Genomic DNA, 22,379 nt, shown 5'->3' with positions numbered 1-22,379 from the left:
TAAAGCCAACTTAATTTGTCCTGTCAAAGGTATGTGGCCCAAGATGTAGTAGAGAAAGTAGTGACCCCGTGGAAAAGTGAAGAACGGCTGAGAAGGTCTGAATGATCTGAAGCTGGTAATACATGTTAAAATCTGACTGTACAATCCCTTAAATTTACCAAAGCTATGCAGTTGGAGCGCAACTATGGCTCAACTATACATACAGTCCATACAACGCAAGGTCCAGGTGAGAACTTGTACTACAGAGTTGTGTTGGTAGATCTAAATAAGATTTGTCAGTCAGCTTGCACTGTGTATAGTCTGCTTGAGAATGAGATATTCCCTCCTTCTATAGAAAGGCGAATAAAGAGCATATGCTGAATAGAACATGATTGCACAATAGTCCAACTGTGTGCAGGTAATAGCTGCTAGGCTCTACTAATGCAACTTAGGCCATAGGAAGCAATTTGTTCCATTTGTTTAGCTATTAATGTTACTCTAAAGCGTATTACACATGGACCAAATATTGGGTGGCATTGACCGGTTCAATAGAAACCGGCCAACATTCGACCCGTGTGTATGGTAGCCAGTCCGACAGAAGCCGTCCGTTTGGCTGACTTCTGTCAAAAGGGCATAACTGAAAAAGGTCTGCTGATCTGCATATGATAAGCTCTCTCAACCAAGCTCTGAGAGTGCTGACCAATGCGTTTTGGCAGGGGGGGCCACCTCCCTGTCAGAACACAATAGCTCAGCAGAGGAGATCGCTGTACTAACATTGCATAATTAGTACAGCAGGCTCCTCCTGAGATCTTCAGTTTTTATTTGTTTAGCATGTGCGGTTGAAGGAAAAAAAAAACAAAACAATTAGTGTGTACCAATCTTTAGGGCATTCCCACACTAGGGAATCCATATCATGCCTAAGCACATTTGATCCCCAAAGTCCAGGGTTTCTCAACCAGGGTTCCATGGAATCCTAGGGTTCCTCCAGAGGTTGCTAGGGGTTTCCTGAGCAATGAGCAATTTCTGCCTCTCACATAAGTTCCCACTGACACCATTGCTCTTTTTAGTTATCTGTAAGGGGGTAATTTTTCCCAATGACCACAAGTGTAAGGAGTATTCTTTCCAATGACCATCACACTAATGTACCATGAGTTATAAATATAATAATCTTCAGCAGGGGTTCCCTGGGACTGGAAAGTTATTTAAAGGGTTCTTCTGTGTTGAAAAAGTTTAGAAGGGCTGGACTAGCACGGTCGCTCCATATCATGCTCGGACACAGCTCAGCCTGCCTTGCCCTGGCCCACTAGAAGAGATGAATTCGGGCATGGATATGACATAAGCATGCTGAAGCCTAGTGCATTGTGAACATAGGCCAGCAGGGGGAGTGGGGACAATCGTAATCGAGCACAGTACAAGGCATCCATGCCTAGTCTGAGTGAATTCTTAGAGACAACCAACAATTTTAGTAGCGCAATAAAGCTACCAAAAAAATGCCCCCTGTAGCTCTACCGCTAAATCTCTACCTTGGTGTTGTCTGCATTTTATAGGGGAGGTTCAAAAGGGGCAGATATAGTGATGATTTTTTTTTTTACCACTCAGCCTTAACAAAAAAAGCTAAACCTAAAAAAAGTTTGCCAAATTTGCCATATTATAGTTTACTATAAAAAATGCTAAGCAATGGATAGTTGAATTTTCAGAAATTCAGGAAAATACTTAAGTATATTTAAAAGAAGAGCATACCCACTTGCCACAGTAGATAAATATGATAGATAAGAAAGAGGGCTGAATAACTTATAACACACGGATGTTCGTCAAAAAGTTTCTGCGCTCATATATTAAAGTGGGGTTCCACCCAAAAAAAAAAAACTACATGAAAAATTAAAAAAAGAAAATACAAAAAAACATTTGGATATTTTTTTTTTTTTACTTCTAAATGCCTGTTGCTAGGTGGTCCCTCGTAGTCTGCCTCTTCCAGTGCCTGGGCTGGTGACATCACTTCCCCCTTGGCACAGGAAGGACTCGGCTCTGTTCCCTCCCTCCTGTCAATCATCTGGGACCCATTACAGGTCCCAGGTGACTGAGCGGCCAATCACAGCGCGCGGCGCCACTCGCGCATGCGCAGTGGGTGCCAGGCTGTGAAGCCACAGCCCGGCGCCCACAGTTGCAATGCTGGTGCCGCTGAACGGAGGGGGAGACGAGCGGGGCTTCGATCTCCCGCATCGCTGGACCCTGGGACAGGTAAGTGTTCAATTAAAAGTCAGCAGCTGCAGTATTTGTAGCTGCTGACTTTTAATTTTTTTTTTTTTACTGGACCCCGGGTGGAACTCCTCTTTAAGCTAGCAATAGAGAAAAGTAAAGAATAAAAACTAGGAAAGGTCATAACAACACACATACAGACATGATTTTGAAAACAGGTTCAGAATGAATGTAGCTCTAACATTAACTATTAACATAAAGAAATAGCAACAGTCTTGCTGGGATGAGTAAATAAAGACCAACCAAAGGGTTCCAGTTTTTTCTTCTAGGTATTAAGTAATGTGATTGGTACTTAAAAGGGAGCTAGTCACCAATGTGAACATCACTGGAAGAAAGCTGGATCAGCAGGTAATTACTTCTGTTTTCTTCCCTTTTATCTAAAAACCCCATTAGATTTATCCCAGCAAGAATACTGACATTTGAATACCAGTACAGTTAAGGGCCCATATTTTTTAAAAATTTACATTTGCAAAATGTCTAGTATTCACACAGCCATGACAAATATCCCCATAATCTGCCTAATATGTTTATTTCCTATGATAGTCAGCTCCATCTAGTGGCCATAATTGTGGATTTGTCCCAATTGAAGCATTTCAGGAAAATATCACACTGTGGTCACTGGATAAAACTAACAATCATAGAAAATAAACATATTAGGCAAATTACAGGGATTATTCATGACGGCTGTGCAAGTGCTTGAGACATCCACATAGTACATTTTTCATAAATAGACCACCTTAGCTGACAAATTGTTGCCCGTAGCATGCAGCTGCTTGCTTCTGTATGATAATCTGCACAAATATGACAATCGCACGCTGTTTGCTATGGACAACACCTGCAGTTCTCATTGAATCCTTTCAAGAAATGTCTTAAAGAATATTTACATGCACATTTTGATCTGCCTTCACCTTGACATGCATATATGTAAATTTCAAAGGGCCAAAAATGATAAATTCCAAAAAGTGATTAACCGCAGTAAATTATAAGGATGTATGTTTTACTGCATGACACTGACTCCCTGTCCAGTAATTCGCTTAAATAATCTGGACAGTTTAAAGCATTATGTTTGAACTTGACATCTTTAACCTTGAATTAAAAACGTAAGCACAAGTGCATAGATATTTTCACTTTGTGATTTTTTTTTTTTTTTCAAATTCTTTTTATTTTGTAATTTTGAATATTGTTCAGTTTTTTTATATAAGGCAAATTGTGCCTTAGGTTTAGTGGCCCTTTGAAGAATCGATCAATCTATCAATAACTGATATTTTAATTTGGAGTAAATGTCATTAGGAAAATGGTAGGAAATTTAACCAACCATCTTTTAGGGACTTTCGAGGCAAGATCTCTGCATTTGAATTTTCAACTCCACCCAATAGCTGCTGGCATTACAACCGAGCCTGAGGCTGGGTTCATACTGGTACGACAAATGCTCCGACTTTGGGAGCTCATGTTGCATGACGTGTGTAAATCAATGATTCCCTATGGGAGCCGTCTTATATGGAAGGACACAAGTCTGTCCGACTTTGAAAATGCTCCCTGCACTACTTTGGTCCGACTTTGATCCTACTTCAATGATATTCAATGAGCTGAAGTAGGATCAAAGTAGGATCCTTGTCCTAACCATCCTACTTTTGACATCCGACATGGTGTATACAGCAGCAGTAAAAGGAATTTATTTCAAACTGGGATTGTTTTAATGCACCGAAATTTCAGGCCCCGCGGAAACATATCGGCCGAAAATGGCCTTTTTGGCCATTTGCCGAATAAGAAGAATGCCCGATAATGGAGCCGGAAAATGGGGCGGGCCTGGGCAAGGCTCCGCCCCCGCCCCTGGTGCCACCCATCACAGGGGTGTCCTATAGCGCAGAAGAGAGGAGAGCCATCGCCGACTAGTTGTCCAGGGAACTTTGATAGACAGATCACCCATCCCAGGATTCGACAGGGAGGGGCTGTATGTGACAGCGCATGGCGGGGAACACACAGCTATTTAAATGAAAGCTGTGATGTTCCCGGCGCTGTAATCAACTAGGCGGCGGCTCTCCTCTCTCTTCCCCTGCACAGGCTGGCTGCACTACTGAGGACACAGGCTGGCTGCACCTGACGGGCACTGGTGAGGCTGCAGTCTCTGACCATCTCCTGTACCATGTCCCCAGTCTCTGACCATCTCCTGTACCATGTCCCCAGTCTCTGACCATCTCCTGTACCATGGCCGCAGTCTCTGACCATCTCCTGTACCATGTCCGCAGTCTCTGACCATCTCCTGTATAAAAATATTTTTTTAAAAATAAGTTTCAGTATTGGTCATTTTCGGTATCGGTTTCGGCCTAGTGTATCTTTCATTTTCGGCACCAAAAAACCCATTCGGTGCACCCCTAGGTTTTAATTGGTCAAAAATCAAGTCGTACCATCTCAAAATCGGACCAAAATCTTATTTTGTTCATTCGAGTCGGATGGAAGTAGGACCGATGTAGCAGGGCAAAGTAGGATGTTAGTCGTACAACAGTCGTGTGGTACCAGTGTGAACCCGGCCTCAGGCTGGGTTCACACTTATGTACAGCAAACGCTCCGACTTTGGGAGCACGTCACATGACGTGTGTAAATCAATGATTCCCTTAACTGGTCCGACTTTGAAAAAGATTCCTGCACTACTTTGGTCCTACTTCAGCCCAGTGAATTTCATTGAAGTCGGGTCCTTGTCCTAACCATCCGACTTGTGACATCCGACATGGTGAATACAGCAGCAGTAAAAGGAATTTATGTCACACTGAGATAGTCTGACTGGTCCTTTGACCAATCAAAATAATCCCAAAGTCGGAGCAAAATCTTATCTTGTTCATTCAAGTCGGATGGAAGTAGGACCGATGTCGCAGTGCAAAGTAGGATGACAGTCGTACAACAGTCGTGTCGTACCAGTGTGAACCCAGCCTTACTGTTGGATTTTTTTTAAGAGATCTTACTAATTACGTTCCCAAATTCATTAGCTGGTGGCTTAGCCTGCCAATTAAATATCAGATTAGGGCAGATTGATCCATTAATATTGAACATTTAAAGACCATTCACGCTGTGAAAAATGAGAGAGATGTTTGGTTTCTTAGTAAATCTGCCCATCCAGAGTCAGGTGACATTGTTATTGTCAAACGCAGCTTGATTGAAAGTTTGATGTACTCAGATCTCCATTATAGAGTTATGCTTAGAAAAGTGGAAGACCCAGTAAGCTTCTCTGTAATTAATGCTTTGGATAGGATTTCCACCTCTGACCCTCAAAAGTCACCCAATCATTAACCTAGAAAGACAGAAGAAAGAATCATTCCAAATCTGTTGCAATCAATCAACCGCTAAGAGGATAGGCAGGCTTACCTTATACATGGCTTGAAAGGGTTATTTGGATCTCTCTCATTAAATTCAAGAAATGGGCAGCATGGAAGCCAAAGTTGAACTTCAGACAAGCAATTAAAATACACTCTATATGGGAACCAAAGGATTTTTTATTCAGCTCAGCCTCAGGATATCCTGGTTTGGTTTTGCACCTTTCTGCTCATTGGATAGTGATATTATCACAATGATGGTTATGGATGAGCTTGGGCTGGTTCCAAACCTGGAGGGAAGCTGTAAGTGGAGGCTCATTCTGCTGCAGCCAGGACATTCCCAAAGGGGCAGGAATGCTTGTGACATCTTTGACCTAATATGGCCACATGGCCATAATAGGTCAATGGTGTTGACCCGTAATGACCATATTAAGTCAACGGTGTTAAATTAAAGCAATGTGGTCACTAGAGTCGTCCCCCCCCCCCCCCTTTGTGTACATGCAGCTGGGGGTGGCCACATGGCCACAGTAGGTCAATGATGTCATGAGCTTTCCAGACCCTTTGTGTATTTGTGTGTGTACAGCTTCAGGATGGGTAATGCTCTGGCCCCAGTGGATTGGACTGAGAATAACAGCTTCCTACTGGGTGCAATCAAATATGGGTTTAGACTGAACCCAAGCTCATCCTGTCAAGTAAATATGAATTAAAATAAAAACTTGACAAGCTAACACCTATACATTAGTGCAGGCTCTTCTGCATGTTACTTTATTTAGGAGAAGTATTTTGTTCTGTTGGGTAGATCTCCAACCTGGGCACACCCAAAACATAGGCATTATCTTTGCTTTGGCACTGAGATCCCTGAGGCAATGGGAGACCCTTGTCAGACAATCTTCTTGCTGAGTAGCTCATCACATGTGGCCTGGGTTCAGTGACCTCAAAGTAACCTTGTATTCCATGTTGTAAGAAGTGTTGAAAATAAAGAGCCACACCACTGCTAAGAGGTCCAGATGCAACTTTATTCCATTAAAGGTCAGGGGTACAATTCAAGAAATAGCTAAACAAGCTGCTGATTAGGCCTGTGCTTTCAACTCACACTGGAATAAGTACCATTGTAGGTCCAGTTCACTAGTAGTTTGTTCATTTTGTTGCCAGTAAAGACCTGATGAAGGAGGAGCTTAGACTCCCAAAACACGTTGGCTATTTCTTGAATTATACCCCTGACCTTTAATGGAATCAAGTTGCATCTGTACCACTTAGCAGTGGTGTGGCGCTTTAACTTCAACCCTTCTTACATTACACCACAAACCAAGGAGACCCTCTGGGGTGTAGAAGCCACCTGCCCAGGAACCAGATAATTTACACCAACATTAATACTTTTTGATAATACCAGAAAAAAAAAAACCTACGGGTCCAGCGCAATCTTTCCACTTTCTTTCTCGAACATCATGGGACACAGAGCCTCAGTAATTACTGATGGGTTATATAGGTATCACTAGGTGATTGGACACTGGCACACCCTACCAGAAAGTTCAACCCCCTATATAATCCCTCCCCCTTGCAGGGATACCTCAGTTTTTACGCCAGTGTCTTAGGTGATGGACGTGTAAAGATGTCCTGTGCTGAGCTCCAAAGGGATTATTCTATATTCTATACTGGGGCAAGCCAGGCGAACCGGATCCATTCAAAGTGTCTTTCATGGCCGAATTGGATGGTACCCGGGCCTCGTGTCCGAAGAAACGAGGTTTTACCTGTAACGCTTCTCTTTTTAGAGAGCTGGACCCCACATATCAGAAAATGGTTTTCTTTCCTTATTTCTGGCCGGGTGCTTTACAGGCCAGAACTGTGGATCCCCCTATTAGTAGGGGGCCCCGGTCTCTGAAGGTTTTTTCAAACGGAGCCCACCGTGAGAGGCGAAGATTGGGTCTGTGCAACAGAACCCTGCGGCTGGATAAGGTAGGGGAGATTCCACAGAATTTTTTAATTCTAGTAGGTTTCTCCTTTAAGGTAAATGCATGCTATGCCTATTGTCGCCACCGGGGGCTGCCAAGAGCACATACCTTCTCATGCTGATGTCTGTCTCAAGTGTTTCCACACTGCACAAGCTCCTCCGGCCGGCTCAGGTAGGATGGGATGGGGGGCTCTCCTTAGGGATATCTCCCCCCAGACTAGGGGGAGGCCGCAGGTGGGTTGTGAGGCAGTTATACACTGCAATTTCACCGCCGCCGCCATTTTTGCCATCGCGCAGGCCCCATCTCTACCGGCCTCTCTCCTTCCTCCCCCTCCCCCAGCCTTCCCTCCATGCTGATTTCGGAAGGTCGGCTCGCGCTGGAAGCACGCGGTTTTCGAAAAATGAAGGGGGGGCGGGGGCGTCAGCACAGCGTGCTCAGACGCCCACGGGGCCGGCTGCAGGCTATTAAAGGCACTGATTACAGGTGCACTGAGCCTTCTGGAGGGACACAGAGCTGACGGTCGCATGTAAGGTGGGACACAGGCATTCTCCTAGGCAGCATTTACTAAGGTAACACCAGACTGGGCATTTGGTAGCAAGGCTTTAAGCCAGACTACATCGCTCAGCAGTCGGTGTTCATTTTTTGATACCTCCACCTTGTTGCTTTGCACTATATGGGTAGAAGAGGTTCAAACACCCCAAGAACCAGAGACTCTAGGGGATCTCGTTCGGGTTCAGAGGACCCCCTGTCTGCAGCATCCCCCCCCCCCCTGAGGGGCCAGGGACGGTTAGCCGGAGAGAGCCGTTGGGGTCAGGGGCTACACCTGCTTCTGGCACTTCAGCCCCTGTATACATTACACAGGAGGTTTTTTCCTCAACCATTAATGGTTTAGAGGAAAGATTAATGGCCGTGATTACATCTTCACTCAGTGGAAGAAAACGCACTAGGCCTTCCTCTGTTTCCCCAAGACCCTCAGGCAGAGGAGCTCTGGGATAAAGGAATCCCTTTCAGAGGATCAGGATGGGACGGATGATTCCTCTTCGGAGGAATCAGGTGGAGAGGGACCTTAGTCTTAGTGCAGATCCTTACTGGATTGGTCCGCTCCACATTTAAGTTGCCAATATCTGAATCAGTTAAAGAACCCTCTTCTTCTTTAGGGTCACTGAAACCTCCTCAAATAGCACATGCTTTTCCTGTTCATAATTTACTTGAAAAGCTCCTTTATTCTGAGTGGGATCACCGAGATAAACGTTTTTTTCCGCCAAAAAAGTTTTCAACACTTTATCCTATGGAAGAAAAGTTTATTAAAATGTGGGGAATACCTGCCATTGATGCTGCCATTTCCTCCATAAAAAATAGTCTGACTTGTCCTGTAGACAATGCTCAGACGCTCAGGGATCCTGTGGATAACAAGATGGAATCCCTATTGAAGGATGTTTTCTCCTTAGCAGGTTCAGTGGCTCATCCTGCAGTAGCAGCGATTGGAGTCTGTCAATACTTAAGAGACCATGTTAAGCAGGTCATCAAAGTTTTACCTGAACAGCAGGCCCAGGGGTTGGCTAACCTTCCAGCGGCCTTATGTTATGTTGTTGACGCCATCAGAGATTCTATCATGCAAACCTCCCGTCTGTCGCTTGGGTTAGTGCATATACGTAGAATCCCATGGTTGAAAAATTGGTAAGTCGAAGCACCATGTAAGAAGCTGCTGGCTGGTTTTCCATTTCGTGGGGAAAGGTTGTTTGGAGAGGACTTGGATAACTATATCAAGAGAATCTCTTGTGGGAAAAGCACTCTCTTACCTGTAAAGAAGAAGAGTAAGCGTCCCTCTTTCAAACGGACTCTTTCCCTCAGCGCCTGGGGCTTCAGCCTTCTCCGTCTGGGTCAAGAAACAAGAGTCAACCCCAGGGACAAAAGAAGTCCTGGGGGAAGAAGCCTACTAGGCAAAACACTAAGACCTCTACATGAGGGGGCGCCCCCGCTCGCTCGTGTGGGGGGAAGACTGCGACAGTTCTCAGGGCTCTGGAAGGAGGATTTCCAGGACAGATGGGTAATCTCCACAGTAACCTTAGGGTACAAGCTGGAGTTTCAGGAATTTCCCTCTCCTCGTTTCCTCAGGTCAAGTGTCCCCAGAGATCCAGAGAAAAAGCAGTCGCTCCTTCTAGCGTTAGAGCGACTTTTGTCGCAGGAGGTCATTATGATGGTTCCCGCAAAGGACCAGGGATTGGGCTTCTATTCCAACCTTTTTACGGTCCAAAAACCAAATGGGGATGTCAGACCCATTCTGGATTTAAGGGATCTGAACCGATTCCTAAGGATTCAATCCTTCTGCATGGAATCAATTTGGACAGTAGTCTCCTGCTCCTGATAGACTGGTCGGTGCCTCCTTGAACGGGAACTTGAGGACCACAGTCAAGTATCTGGAACACCAAGTTGGATCCTCAACCTAGAAAAATCTTTAATAAAACCAGTAAGAAGACTGGAGTATTTGGGTCTGATCATAGATACAAGCCAGGAGAAAGTATTTCTACCTCGGGCAAAGATCACTGCTTTGAACCAATACGTCAGATTCCTTTGGTCTTGCTGACAAGAAAGTTGATTTTTCTGGTAGCCATCTCTTCTGCTAGAAGAGTATCAAAATTAGCAGCTCTTTCCTGTAAAGAGCCTTATTTGATTGTACACAAGGATAGGGTGGTACTGCGCCCTCATCCTAGGTTTTTTTACCGAAGGTGGTTTCAGATTTTCATCTAAACCAAGACATTGTTCTACCTTCCTTTTTTCCAAATCCCTGTTCTCCGGAAGAAAGATCACTACATTCGTTGGATGTAGTAAGAGCAGTTAAGGCCTATCTGGAAGCAACGGCTCAGATTCGCAAAACGGATGTTTTGTTCGTGCTGCCAGAGGGTCCCAGTAGAGGACAAGCAGCGTCAAAAGCTACCATTTCTAAATGGATTCGACTATTGATTATTCAAGCTTACGGTTTGAAACAGAAGATTCCTCCATTTCAGATCAGGGCACATTCCACAAGGCCGATTGGTGCTTCTTGGGCAGTGCATCACCGGGCCCCTATGGCTCAGATCTGCAAGGCAGCAACCTGGTCTTCAGTCCATACATTCACCAGATTCTATCAGGTGGATGTGAGAAGGCATGAGGATATCGCCTTTGGGCGTAGTGTGCTGCAGGCAGCGGTACAGGGTCCTCAGGTCTGATTGCACCCTACTTGGTTGTGGTTCCCCCTCCTCAGATAGCATTGCTCTGGGACATCCCATCAGTAATTACTGAGGCTCTGTGTCCCGTGATGTTCGAGAAAGAAAATAGGATTTTTTATAACAGCTTACCTGTAAAATCCTTTTCTTTCGATGGACATCACGGGACACAGAGGTCCCGCCCCTCTTCTAATACACTATATTGCTTGGCTACAAAACTGAGGTATCCCTGCAAGGGGGAGGGATTATATAGGGGGTTGAACTTCCTGGTAGGGTGTGCCAGTGTCCAATCACCTAGTGATACCTATATAACCCATCAGTAATTGCTGAGGCTCTGTGTCCCGTGATGTCCATCGAAAGAAAAGGATTTTACAGGTAAGCTGTTATAAAAAATCCTATTTTTCCAAGATGACAATTCCAGTAATTTTTCCTGGGGACAGGTTCATTTCAAAGTCCAACTTTGGACTAGGGAGAGGGTGTAATTGACCAACAGCCTGAATGGTAGCTTTAAAGCAGAACCAAATTCAAAGATGAAAGTGAATGTAAACTTAATATCTATTTTTCAGTATGTTTGGCATCATGACTCACTGAAAATCAACATGTGCTTCTTGTTTAGTAAATCAGGTTCAAAGTGAATTTTCACTTAGCTTAGTGAATGTGGTGAAAATTCACTTTGCAAATAATTTCCAATCATGCGCAGGGGCAAAAAAAAAAAAAAGGATTTTTGCTTTCATATTTGACTGGGTGATTTAAGGGGGGGTTCAACAAACCCATAACAATTTTATATAAGCTTTAACATGTTAATGTGGATTTTAGAGGTCATCTTCATTATTTTTACATTTACAGCGGACATTAAAATAATACCTGGTGGTCCTACCTCGAACCTTCTTGTGCAGGCACATCCTGCTATAGGGTGACAACACTCAGTCCGACTCCCATTTCTTCACTTGTGTTGTCACCCTGTCATACACTCTCCCAAGGGAGACTACAAGCGTTCATGCCATTGTGTATTGCAGAGGCATGATGTTCCACTGTTGCCACCATTGGGGAGCCTACTCTGAGAAATGATGTGTGCACGTAGGTAGGAAGTGGCTGTAGGAAACCAGTAGTTTTGATTTGCAACAAAGGATGAAAACAAGGTGAAAACAATATTTTATTAAAAAAAACACACATCGTAATTGTTCTTGATACAGAATGCTTTTGCAAATTCAATTTTAGTCAGTTGGGCTTTGCTTGTACTTTACCCAAATACCCCATCATGCATTTTGTGCAGAATTCCTGACTACACAGCTGAGCTGGGACATTTAAAGGACAACTCCGGACAAGACAAATAAATGTATGGATATCTCCCATTAATGTTTAGTGTTTGTAATAACAAATTGTTGGAGGTCACATATTAGTTATGTGAGGGGAAACATTTTATTTAAGGCACTTGTAGCTGAGAGAGTGCATTGTTCTATGTCCACTGATGAAGAACACATCCTGCAATTCCTTCTAACATTCCAAAGCTTCACAGAACATTAAAATAGACACCCCCCAGCTTCTACCTCTATCTGATAAGCAATTTGTGGTGGTTCACCTTTAAGAAGTCAGTTGACAGGGGACTGGGAGGCGATTCCTTACTGCCTCTTTTAACCCTTAAAAATTATCACTACTGCACCACAACCACTCACCTTACACACAATTGCATTGTGGTTACAATGCAGCACCACCCACTTGGATGGGTTACATTTGGCAGTGGTGCTGCCCACTGAACACGACATGGGGTATACATTTTGATGCTTCTCTTTTGGATAGGTGGATGGAACGGGCAATAAAACAGTGGCACAACTGCTTGTTTTTACTCTCCTCCTGCTCCCTCCAGCTGCCCATGTGAATGAGGCCTTATTATAGCAGAATAAACACATCAAAGTATAATTTTTGCCTCTTGTTGCCACATGCTAAGCTCCTCTTCCCCTCCTCCTACCGTTCCACCATTTTAAAAAGTAGACCAGTAGTAGTAGGTGGCCAGCTTCTTCTTCTGCATTTAGCTGATGGCCCACTGATTATACCAGAGAGGGATCTCATGCTTGCACTGTACAAGATCTGGTGCTGTTTATGAATGTAAAAAAACAAAACAAAAAACACACGCTTTGAGCCCAAGATCTTGCAGAAACTCACATGATCTTGCAGTTTACAGGTGAAATCCACAGTGCCTTCTCCCTGGAAAGCACTGGTGATATAGCCTTCCCGTTGGGCAGTAGTGAGGCACTGGTGATGTAGCCTTCCCAGGGGGCAGTAGTGAGGCACTGGTGATGTAGCCTTCCCAGGGGGCAGTAGTGAGGCACTGGTGATGTAGCCTTCCCAGGGGGCAGTAATGAGGCACTGGTGATGTAGCCTTCCCAGGGGGCAGTAGTGAGGCACTGGTGATGTAGCCTTCCCAGGGGGCAGTAGTGAGGCACTGGTGATGTAGCCTTGCCAGGGGAAAATTGTGAAGCACTAGTGAAGTAGTCTTCCCAGGGAGCAGTAGTGAGGCACTGGTGATGTAGCCTTCTCAGGGAAGCAGCAGTGAGACTTTGGACATGTCACTAGTGCCTCACAGCTGTCACCCTGGAAGACTATGTCACCAGTGCCTCACAGCTGTCCCCCTGGAAGACTATGTCATCAGTGCCTCACAGCTGTCCCCCTGGAAGACTATGTCACCAGTGCCTCACAGCTGTCTCCCTGGAAGACTATGTCACCAGTGCCTCACAGCTGTCTCCCTGGAAGACTATGTCACCAGTGCCTCACAGCTGTCCCCCTGGAAGACTATGTCACCAGTGCCTCACAGCTGTCTCCCTGGAAGACTATGTCACCAGTGCCTCACAGCTGTCTCCCTGGAAGACTATGTCACCAGTGCCTCACAGCTGTCCCCCTGGAAGACTGTCACCAGTGCCTCACAGCTGTCTCCCTGGAAGACTGTCACCAGTGCCTCACAGCTGTCCCCCTGGAAGACTGTCACCAGTGTCTCACAGCTGCTCCCCAGGAAGGCTACTTCACAAGTGCCCCAATAGACCAGGAAGTTTGATTAAAGTAAAAGTAAGTAACCATAAATCTTTTATTTAACATATGGCTCAAAGATGTGTTCGGATCAGTTTGCAGAGCTGCATTTACCAGGGATCTTTGGTGGGGGCACTTTAAGATCAAATCACTGGGTTAAATCTGGCACAACATATGCTATTTTCAGAAAATATATTATTCTTTTGGCAAATAATGGTTTTGGTATAACTGAGTAAATATTAAAACTGGTATTTCTAAACACATTACTCAGAAATGAATAACCAGTTTTTCCTGTAATATGATGATTACTGAATGTTGTGTCTTGTCTGAAGTTCTTCTTTAAACAGCACCTGTCAATTTGTAGTAAACATAATGCAGCATAGAAGGGGTGTAGGCCAAGGTTATCATTTGTCCCTGTGTACAGTCCCACTTATGAGGAGTCTGTCCCCATGAAATGGGCATCCCTAGATTTGTCCCCTAGAACCAGGCCTGTATAGTAACCCCTGCAGTGGGCAGGCTCCAACTGAAGTTGCATTGTACAAGCACTAATGGAAATTTGGATAGCTGTGCAGGTAGCTCAAGCCGCACTTGTTGCCATGCACAGACTACCCCAGCTAGGACTGACTCTTGAGCAGTGCAACTTCAGTTGAAGACTGTGCACTGCAATGGTTACTTTATAGTGCCCGGCTCCAGTGGATGAATTTATGGATGATCAAGATAGAGACAGGTGAGGGAGAAGAAGTTTGAGTGCAGGGGGGTCAGGATAGGAGTGAGTACCTCACAGATTGTTGCTGGTGTCCCTTGCATCCACTGTCAAAGTGCTACTTAACCTTGACCACTAAACTCTGTTCATTACTTACTACTGACCCCTGAAGTCTGTACGTTACTTACATCTGACCGCTGAAGGCTGTATGTTACTTCTGATTCCTGAAGTCTGTTCGATACTTAATCCTGACCCCTGAAGTCTGTACAACACTTATTCCTGACCCCTGAAATCTGTGTTAGGTAATCCTGACCCATAAACTCTCAAAGTTAAGGGGTCATGATTACCAAACTGAGAAATCTGGATCAGGTTAGGATAACCAGTTTGGTAATCCTGACACCCGAACTTTGTGCATTACTTAATTTTGACCCCTGAATTTAGGGGGTCAGGATTAGCTAACACCCAAACTTTGTGCATTACTTACAATTCTCATGGTGCCTACAAATGAAGGTGTGGTAAGCAGTGTGTCCAGGAAATTCATTTAGTGTGAGAAATTGTGTAGGCTATTCTAAAGCTGGCCATACACCTATAGATTATCTGCAGATTTTCTATGGTTAGATGGAAAAAGTGCAACAGATTTCTCCATGTTCGCTAAACTGTGTGGATGGAGGAATCTCCCACTTTTTCCATCTAACCATAAAAAATCTGCAGATAATCTATAGGTGTATGGCCAGCTTTAGTATAAGGGTAGATTTAGACATGTGCCTCCAATGATCCCACCCGGATCATGCTTCAGAGGCTACTGACAGGCGGTGAGAAAGCGATGTGACTAGGGCTGAAACAACTAATCGATTAATCGATTATGAAAATAGTAATCAATTAATTTCATAATCGATTAATCGGCCAGTAACATAATGGGGTTAAAAATAATAAAATTAGCCCTTTTATAGTACAAAAAGAGCAAATAATCGCTACTGTAAATATTACTTTCACAGTTCTACAGTAAAAAAATGAACCCCTTACAGTAGCGATTATTTGCTTTTTTTGTACTATAGGGCTCATTTTATTTTTTTGTTAATTCCATTATGTTACTAAACGTCTTAGACCTGGTTCACATCTTTGTGGTTTTTTGGTGCTTTTTGCAGAAACTCACTACAGTTCATTTACATGGTCTCCTATGGGACACGTTCACATCTATGCTTTTTTTCATCCGCTGTGTATTTGGAAAGGGTCAAGGACTTTTTTTTTTTTAAACGCAAAACGGTGCTTTTTTGGTTTAATATACTTCAATGGAGAAGCTGCAGAAAAGCATGTAATGCGTTTTTGCAGCAATTTGTATTTTTTAATCTGCCCAACAACAAATTGGCCAAAAAACTGTATTTCTCTTCTAATAGTGTATATACAGTATATCTCTTCTGTTTGTTATTCTCAGAGTGGATTCAATATTTTGCTCCTTAGACCCCATTCACACAGGCGCAACACGGGTGAGGCGACCTGCACACGACTGCCCGGGCGACTTGCAAAACGACTTCTGTATAGAAGTCTATGCAAGTCGCCCCCGAAGTCGTACAGGAACCTTTTTCTAAGTCGGAGCGACTTGTGTCGCTCCCCTTAGAACGGATCCATAGCACAGAACGGGAGGCGACTTGTCAGGCGACTAGGTCGCCTGACAAGTCGTCCCTGTGTGAATGGGCTCTTAACCATATAGCTGGTTGTTTATATTTACCACTGCATAGAGAGATTTAAGAATAAATTGCTTTTTTTTTTTTTAAACTTTACATATTAACTAAATTATACACCACACTTTTTTTTTTTTTTTTTTTAAGGTTATTAACCGATTAATCGAAACAATAATCGACCAACTAATCGATTATCAAAATAATCGTTAGTTGCAGCCCTAGATGTGACGTTTCCTCACTGCCTGTTTTAACCCCATTTTTGCAGACAAACGCACAGCAATGCACCCAGTTGTGGGGCATTTGCAGTGCTTCCCCATTTGTCTGAATGTTTTGCATTCGGCGGGCTTGCCGTTGCGGTTTACCTCTCTGGCAGCTGTCTGTTCTATGTGAAATAGCCCTAACTTCGAAAATTACTACTACAAGTGACATCTAACCCTCTTAGATGTGTCAAGATAACATGCATGCAAGTAGTGGTGAGGGAAGGGGCAACAGACTTATATGGACACCTACTGAAAGGTTCCTGTAATGGATTCATAGATATTCACAAGATGTGCCTATATAACATCCAAGTACAGCAAAAGGCTGATGAGTGAAAGATACATCAGAACTAGATCTAGCTGCAGGAAGATGGATGCAGTGATGGTGTCCTGTATCATTATAACTCCATCCCTTAATCCATCTAACAGTCTTCCCTATCCTTCTTGGGTGTCAAACTGGCAGCCCTCCAGCTGTTGCGAAACTACAAGTCCCATGAAGCAGTGCAAGTTCGACAGTTACAAGCAGGACTCCCTTAGGCAGAGGCATGATTGGAGTTCTAGTTCCGCAATAGCTGGATGGCCACCAGTTTGACATCCCATGTTTGCTGGTAAATGACAGGTGCACTTTTCTCCCTCTCTTCACGTCTTAACTCGTAATGGTTTTGTACAAGCGCGCATAGTGTATTCGGACCGGTGCAGCATTAGTTCACTGCTGTACAGGAGCACGCGCCTTCTAATATTCTTGGTTAAAGAGGACCTGTGATGCAAAATTGGAAAATCTACTGTTAATACTACAAGCTGGTTAGAAAATGAACTGTAATACAAAGTTACTCTCATACATGATTTTCATAAGATTCCCAAATATTAAAAAGTTCTCCCTCTGTATTATAGTGTATATGATAATCAGCACCATCTGAAAGTGTAGGGGGCATTTTAATGCGTACATATACCACACATATATAGCCATGGACGACATAGGTTTCTGTACTGAGAGCTCAGTGAGCATGCTCTCATCATAGTGGTCAAGCTGTCATAGATGGCTCCCAGTCACTAGTAATGATCAGGGGATGGCAGAACTGGCTCCTGATCTAGTGACCACTGTGACCGTCAGTCGCAGTGGTCATGTGATCGGGCAGTCCTTGCCGCCACCCAAGATAAAAGGGACGCCACTGCTAGGTAAAGTGTTTAAGTGTGACATCTACAGTATCTCACAAAAGTGAGTACACCCCTCACATTTTTTGTAAATATTTGATTATATCTTTTCATGTGACAACACTGAAGAAATGACACTTTGTTATACAAGCTGTACACTCACTACTTTACATTGTAACAGTGTCAATTTGCATCCCCTCAAAATAACTCAACACACAGCCATTAATGTCTAAACTGCTGGCAACAATAAAGTGAGTACACCCCTAAGTGAAAATGTCCAAATTGGGCCCAAAGTGTCAATATTTTGTGTGGCCACCATTATTTTCCAGCACTGCCTTAACCTCCCATTTGAGGATGCCCCACAGATGCTCAATAGGGTTTAGGTCTGGAGACATGGTTGGCCAGTCCATCACCTTTACCCTCAGCTTCTTTAGCAAGGCAGTGGTTGTCTTGGAGGTGTGTTTGGGATCGTTGTTATGTTGGAATACTGCCTTGCGGCCCAGTCTGCGAATGGAGGGGATCATGCTCTGCTTCAATATGTCACATTGCACGTTGGCTTTCATGGTTCCCTCAATGAACTGTAACTCCCCAGTGTCTGCAGCACTCATGCAGCCCCAGACCATGACACTCCCACTACCATGCTTGACTGTAGGAAAGACACACTTATCTTTGTACTCCTCACCTGGTTGCCGCCACACACGCTTGACACCATCTGAACCAAATAAGTTTATCTTGGTCTCATCAGACCACAGGACATGGTTCCAGTGTAGGCTGCTTGTCTTCAGCAAACTGTTTGCGGGCTTACTTGTGCATCATCATTAGAAGTTAGAATTAGTCCTTCTGGGACTACAGCCATGCAAACGAATTTGATGCAGTGTGCGGCGTATGTTCTGAGCACTGACAGGCTGACCCCCCACCCCTACAACCTCTGCAGCAATGCTGGCAGCACTCATACGTCTATTTCCCAAAGACAACCTCTGGATATGACGTGGAGCACTGCACTCAACTTCTTTGATCGACCATGGCGCGGTCTGTTCTGAGTGGAACCTCTCCTGTTAAACTGTTGTATGGTCTTGGTCATCATGCTGCAGCTCAGTTTCAGGGTCTTGGTAATCTTCTTATAGCCTAGGCCATCTTTATGTAGAGCAACAATAAGTCACATGACACCGGGGAGGGAAAATTACTAATTGGGCCCAATTTGGACTTTTTCACTTAGGGGTGTACTCACTTTTGTTGCCAGCTGTTTAGACATTAATGGCTGTGTGTTAGGTTATTTTGAGGGGACAGCAAATTTACACTGCTACAATGTAAACCATTGAGTGTACAGCTTGTATAACAAAGTGTCATTTCTTCACTGTTGTCACATGAAAAGATATAATAAAATATTTACAAAAATGTGAGGGGTGTACTCACTTTTGTGAGATACTGTAGGTGGTCATAGAGAAAGTAGGGCTGGCGTGATGGCCACCCTCAGGCATACCTGATAGTAGTTGCCCATATAAACACAAAAACTTAGCATGGCCAAACGTTTCTGTCCACAACCATTGGGAGGGAAGGGGAGATGAGGAGAGAGTCCCAATTTATAGCCTTTAATTGTACCATTTTTTTTTTCTTTTTTACCAGTCACATCCAAAGGTCTCCCCAGAGTGGTCAATCATCTGCCTGACTCCCCACATCAGAAAACATTCCCCAGTCCTTCACCCTGTATAGGACCCCCCAAACAATGCAGATGCCCATAGGCTATCAGGCTTTACCTGCATGTCCTTATTAAACATAAACATGGAATCAAAATTGAGAATGCTACTACTCACCTGATTCTTTAGACTTAAATGCATATACGCCTCCAGCAATTGCACCTGTAACCACTGCTACAGCAGCTATTACAATGCCAGCTATCACTCCACCATGCAAACGAGGACGATGCTCTGTGGGTACAGTAACCAAGTCTAAAAATAGAAAATAAATAAAAGTGTGTATATGTATGTGTGTGTGTGTGTGTGTGTGCGCGTGTATGTATGTATATATATATATATATGTAATATGTCTTTCTATATAGATACAATACCACAAATTAACATAGTGCAAAGAAAAGGGGTGCAGTTGATAATTGGCTAATAATGTGTCCAAGTATGGCGTGCAATGCTCCCTGGGCAAATATGACAATAGGTCAGGACACTATCTGCATGGAGTTTGCATGTTTCCCCTGTGCATGCTGCTGCTCTTTTTTTCCTCCCACATTCTAAAGCCATGCTACTAATTGACTCCTGTCTAAATTGGTCTTAATATGTATTTGCTTGCATGTGAGAGAGAGACCTCCCAAAAGTTTTAAACAAAGGGCCAGTTTATTGTTCAGACTGCAGGGGGGGCTGGACAGTGGCCAGCGGCAGTGTACATTTTCCTGGCATCAGTGGGAATAAACATATAAACACGTTTGGTATTAGGGTAGGAAGAGTGTCCAATTACTGGTTTCAGTGGGAGACGTGGCGCTCCATTGTTGGTGTTAGTTGGCAGAATAGTGACCCAAAAGCCGGATAAAGACAAGCAAAGGGCCCTACTTTGCAATCTAAGGCAGTGGTCTCCAAACTCTTTGGATGTGGCCCTTTGCTTTGTCTTTATCTGGCCCTTGGGGAGCTACTCCTCCAACTGACACCAATGATGGGGCATCGTTTTCATCCACTGATGTCGAGGCATTTTCTGCTCCCACTGGCCACTGTCTGGCACCCCTGAAGCCTGAAGGACAGTAAACTGGCCCTTTGCTCAAAAAGTTTGGAGACCCCTGTCCTAGATGAAAGGCACTGATGTGAATGTACCTGTAGCACCATCCTGGTTAGTGTAGGTTGCTAGGTAAATTTAGTTTGGCTCCTCTTTAATCAGTGCAGCAAGGGTTGATTGTTTTAGCCTGCTCAGTGTTTCACAGACTGCTGGGGTCAGCCCTGCCCTCCATCAAAGGGGCTCTGCTCCTCTGGGCAGTCTGCTGGAGATGCTGCTTGGAGGTCAACAAGGTCTCAACTATAGTCTAAGCTGGGAGGGCTATTATCTAAAGCCTGGGGTTTCTTTCTTACGGACTGGAGAAGCTCACTGGAGGATACCTATTGGTCCTGTGGTGTTGTGAGTCTGTATCTCCCTCACCGAAGAATGCCTGGTGGATATCAGAGCAATTGATGACCCTGTACCCCAGAGACTGTGTGCAGTTCTCCCAGCAAGTAGTGAGCTTTGTGGGTGGCCTCTGACAGAAAAGTGAGAAGTGTCTTTAGCCATTTCAGTTTTTTTGGGGGGAATCCCATGCGTTTCCCCAAATATATCCAAGTTCTACCCAGCAATAAAAATACAAAAGACACCCCTAGACTGCTTATTTGCCTGGCTGTGTGTGTTGGGGAAATGTGACCATCAAAGCCAGTGGTTACTTTGGAGGTGGGCTGCATACAATATGTAAAGCACTGCGTAAAATGTCGGGGTTATATAAATTCCTGAAATAAATACAAAACGTGTCCTGGTGCATTTACATTTATGAGGGTATATACGTGCCTGTCTTGTGAGTGTCCTCAGCCTGATCACATCAATGTGCTTTACACTGATAAAAGTATGTCTGCAGCTGCTTATCTGCTAAAAAAAACCCTTCTGTCATGCTCCAAAGACAGCAATACATGCAATAACTACCCAATACATGATTAATGTAGTGATGACAAACGTCGCCTCACTAGAATACTGACCTGGTTCAGGGAGGGCCCAACATCTCAGTGCAGATCTGTCTGCAATTATATATTATCCTCCATTGCCTGTAAGGCTCCATTCACACCTATGCAGTTTGCTTTTGAGCGTTTTTGCAGTGCTTTTTGCATTTTTTTTTTTTTTTTGTTTTGTGCTTTTTATGCTTTTTTTTTTTTTTTGTTTTGGCAAATTTGTTGTTGGGCATATTTAAAAACCGCAAATTGCGGCAAAACCGCGGTAAAAACGCACTACATGCTTCTCTGCAGCTTCTCCATTGAAGTCTATAGAACCCAAAAATGCAGAGGCACAAAAATGCGTTGATGTGTGTCCATAGGACCCCATATTAACAATAATGTCCTGCGTTTCTGCAAAAAGCATGAAAAATGCATTGGTGTGAATGGAGCCTAATAATACAAGTCACAGCAATGCTCTGCAGAACTTGTAAAACTACCAACATGTATGTATGTATGTATGTATGTATGTATAGGTTGCACTTATACAGTACATATACATGGGGGTAGCCTTATATGCTCATTACATACTCATGTAGTGCTACATAATGGTTGTGCTTTATTACACCTTCCCACATTGCAAGTCTATAAGTTGGCTAATTCATTAAAATGTTTTTTTTTTTAACCACTTCAATACCAGGCACTTAGACACCTTCCCGCCCAGGCCAATTTTCAGCTTTTAGCGCTGTCGCAATTTGAATGACAATTGCGCGGTCATGCAACGCTGCACCCAAACAAATTTTTTTATCATTTTGTTCCCACAAATAGAGCTTTCTTTTGGTGGTATTTGATCACCCCTGTGGTTTTAATTTTTTGCGCAACAAATAACAAAAGACCGAAAATTTTGAGAAAAAACAAGTTTCTTTGTTTCTGTTAAAATTTTTTGTAAATAAGTTTGTTTTCTTCTTCAATGACGGGCACTGATACGGAGGCACTGATGGGCACCGATGAGGTGGCACTGACGATGGGCACTCATAGGCAGCACTGATGGGCAGTCGTAGGTGGCATTGATGGGTACTTATGGGTGGCACTGATGGGTACTGATAGGTGGGCACTGACAGGTGGCACCGATGGACACTGATGACACTAATAGGTGGCATTGCTGGGCATCACTGAAATACAATGGTGCCAATCAGTGCCCATTTGTGGGCACATGTGG

At 43.9% G+C, this 22,379-nt stretch overlaps 1 protein-coding gene across 7 annotated transcripts in view; it reads right to left on the bottom strand.

Moving 5' to 3' along the window:
* Positions 1-22,379, bottom strand: part of LOC141110647 (cell adhesion molecule CEACAM10-like) — a 124,992-nt gene that overhangs the window by 37,295 nt on the left and 65,318 nt on the right. Inside the window, exons 5-6 of one of the 7 annotated variants that reach the window (XM_073602121.1) lie at positions 19,313-19,426; positions 3,364-5,518 (exon numbers count right to left, since the gene is read on the bottom strand). The exons of 1 other annotated variant lie outside the window; for it this stretch is intronic. In XM_073602121.1, coding sequence (XP_073458222.1) covers positions 5,514-5,518; positions 19,313-19,426 — 119 coding nt within the window. In that variant the 3' untranslated portion in view covers positions 3,364-5,513. Of the gene's footprint in view, positions 1-3,363; positions 5,519-11,832; positions 17,107-19,312; positions 19,448-22,379 lie in introns of those variants that run through there. 5 more of the 7 variants (XM_073602118.1, XM_073602119.1, XM_073602117.1 and 2 more) reach the window with 5 other exon arrangements.

Source organism: Aquarana catesbeiana, linkage group LG10 (assembly GCF_042186555.1).
Source record: "Aquarana catesbeiana isolate 2022-GZ linkage group LG10, ASM4218655v1, whole genome shotgun sequence".
NCBI lineage: Eukaryota > Metazoa > Chordata > Amphibia > Anura > Ranidae > Aquarana > Aquarana catesbeiana.
This window is presented reverse-complemented; position numbering and strand designations above follow the sequence as displayed.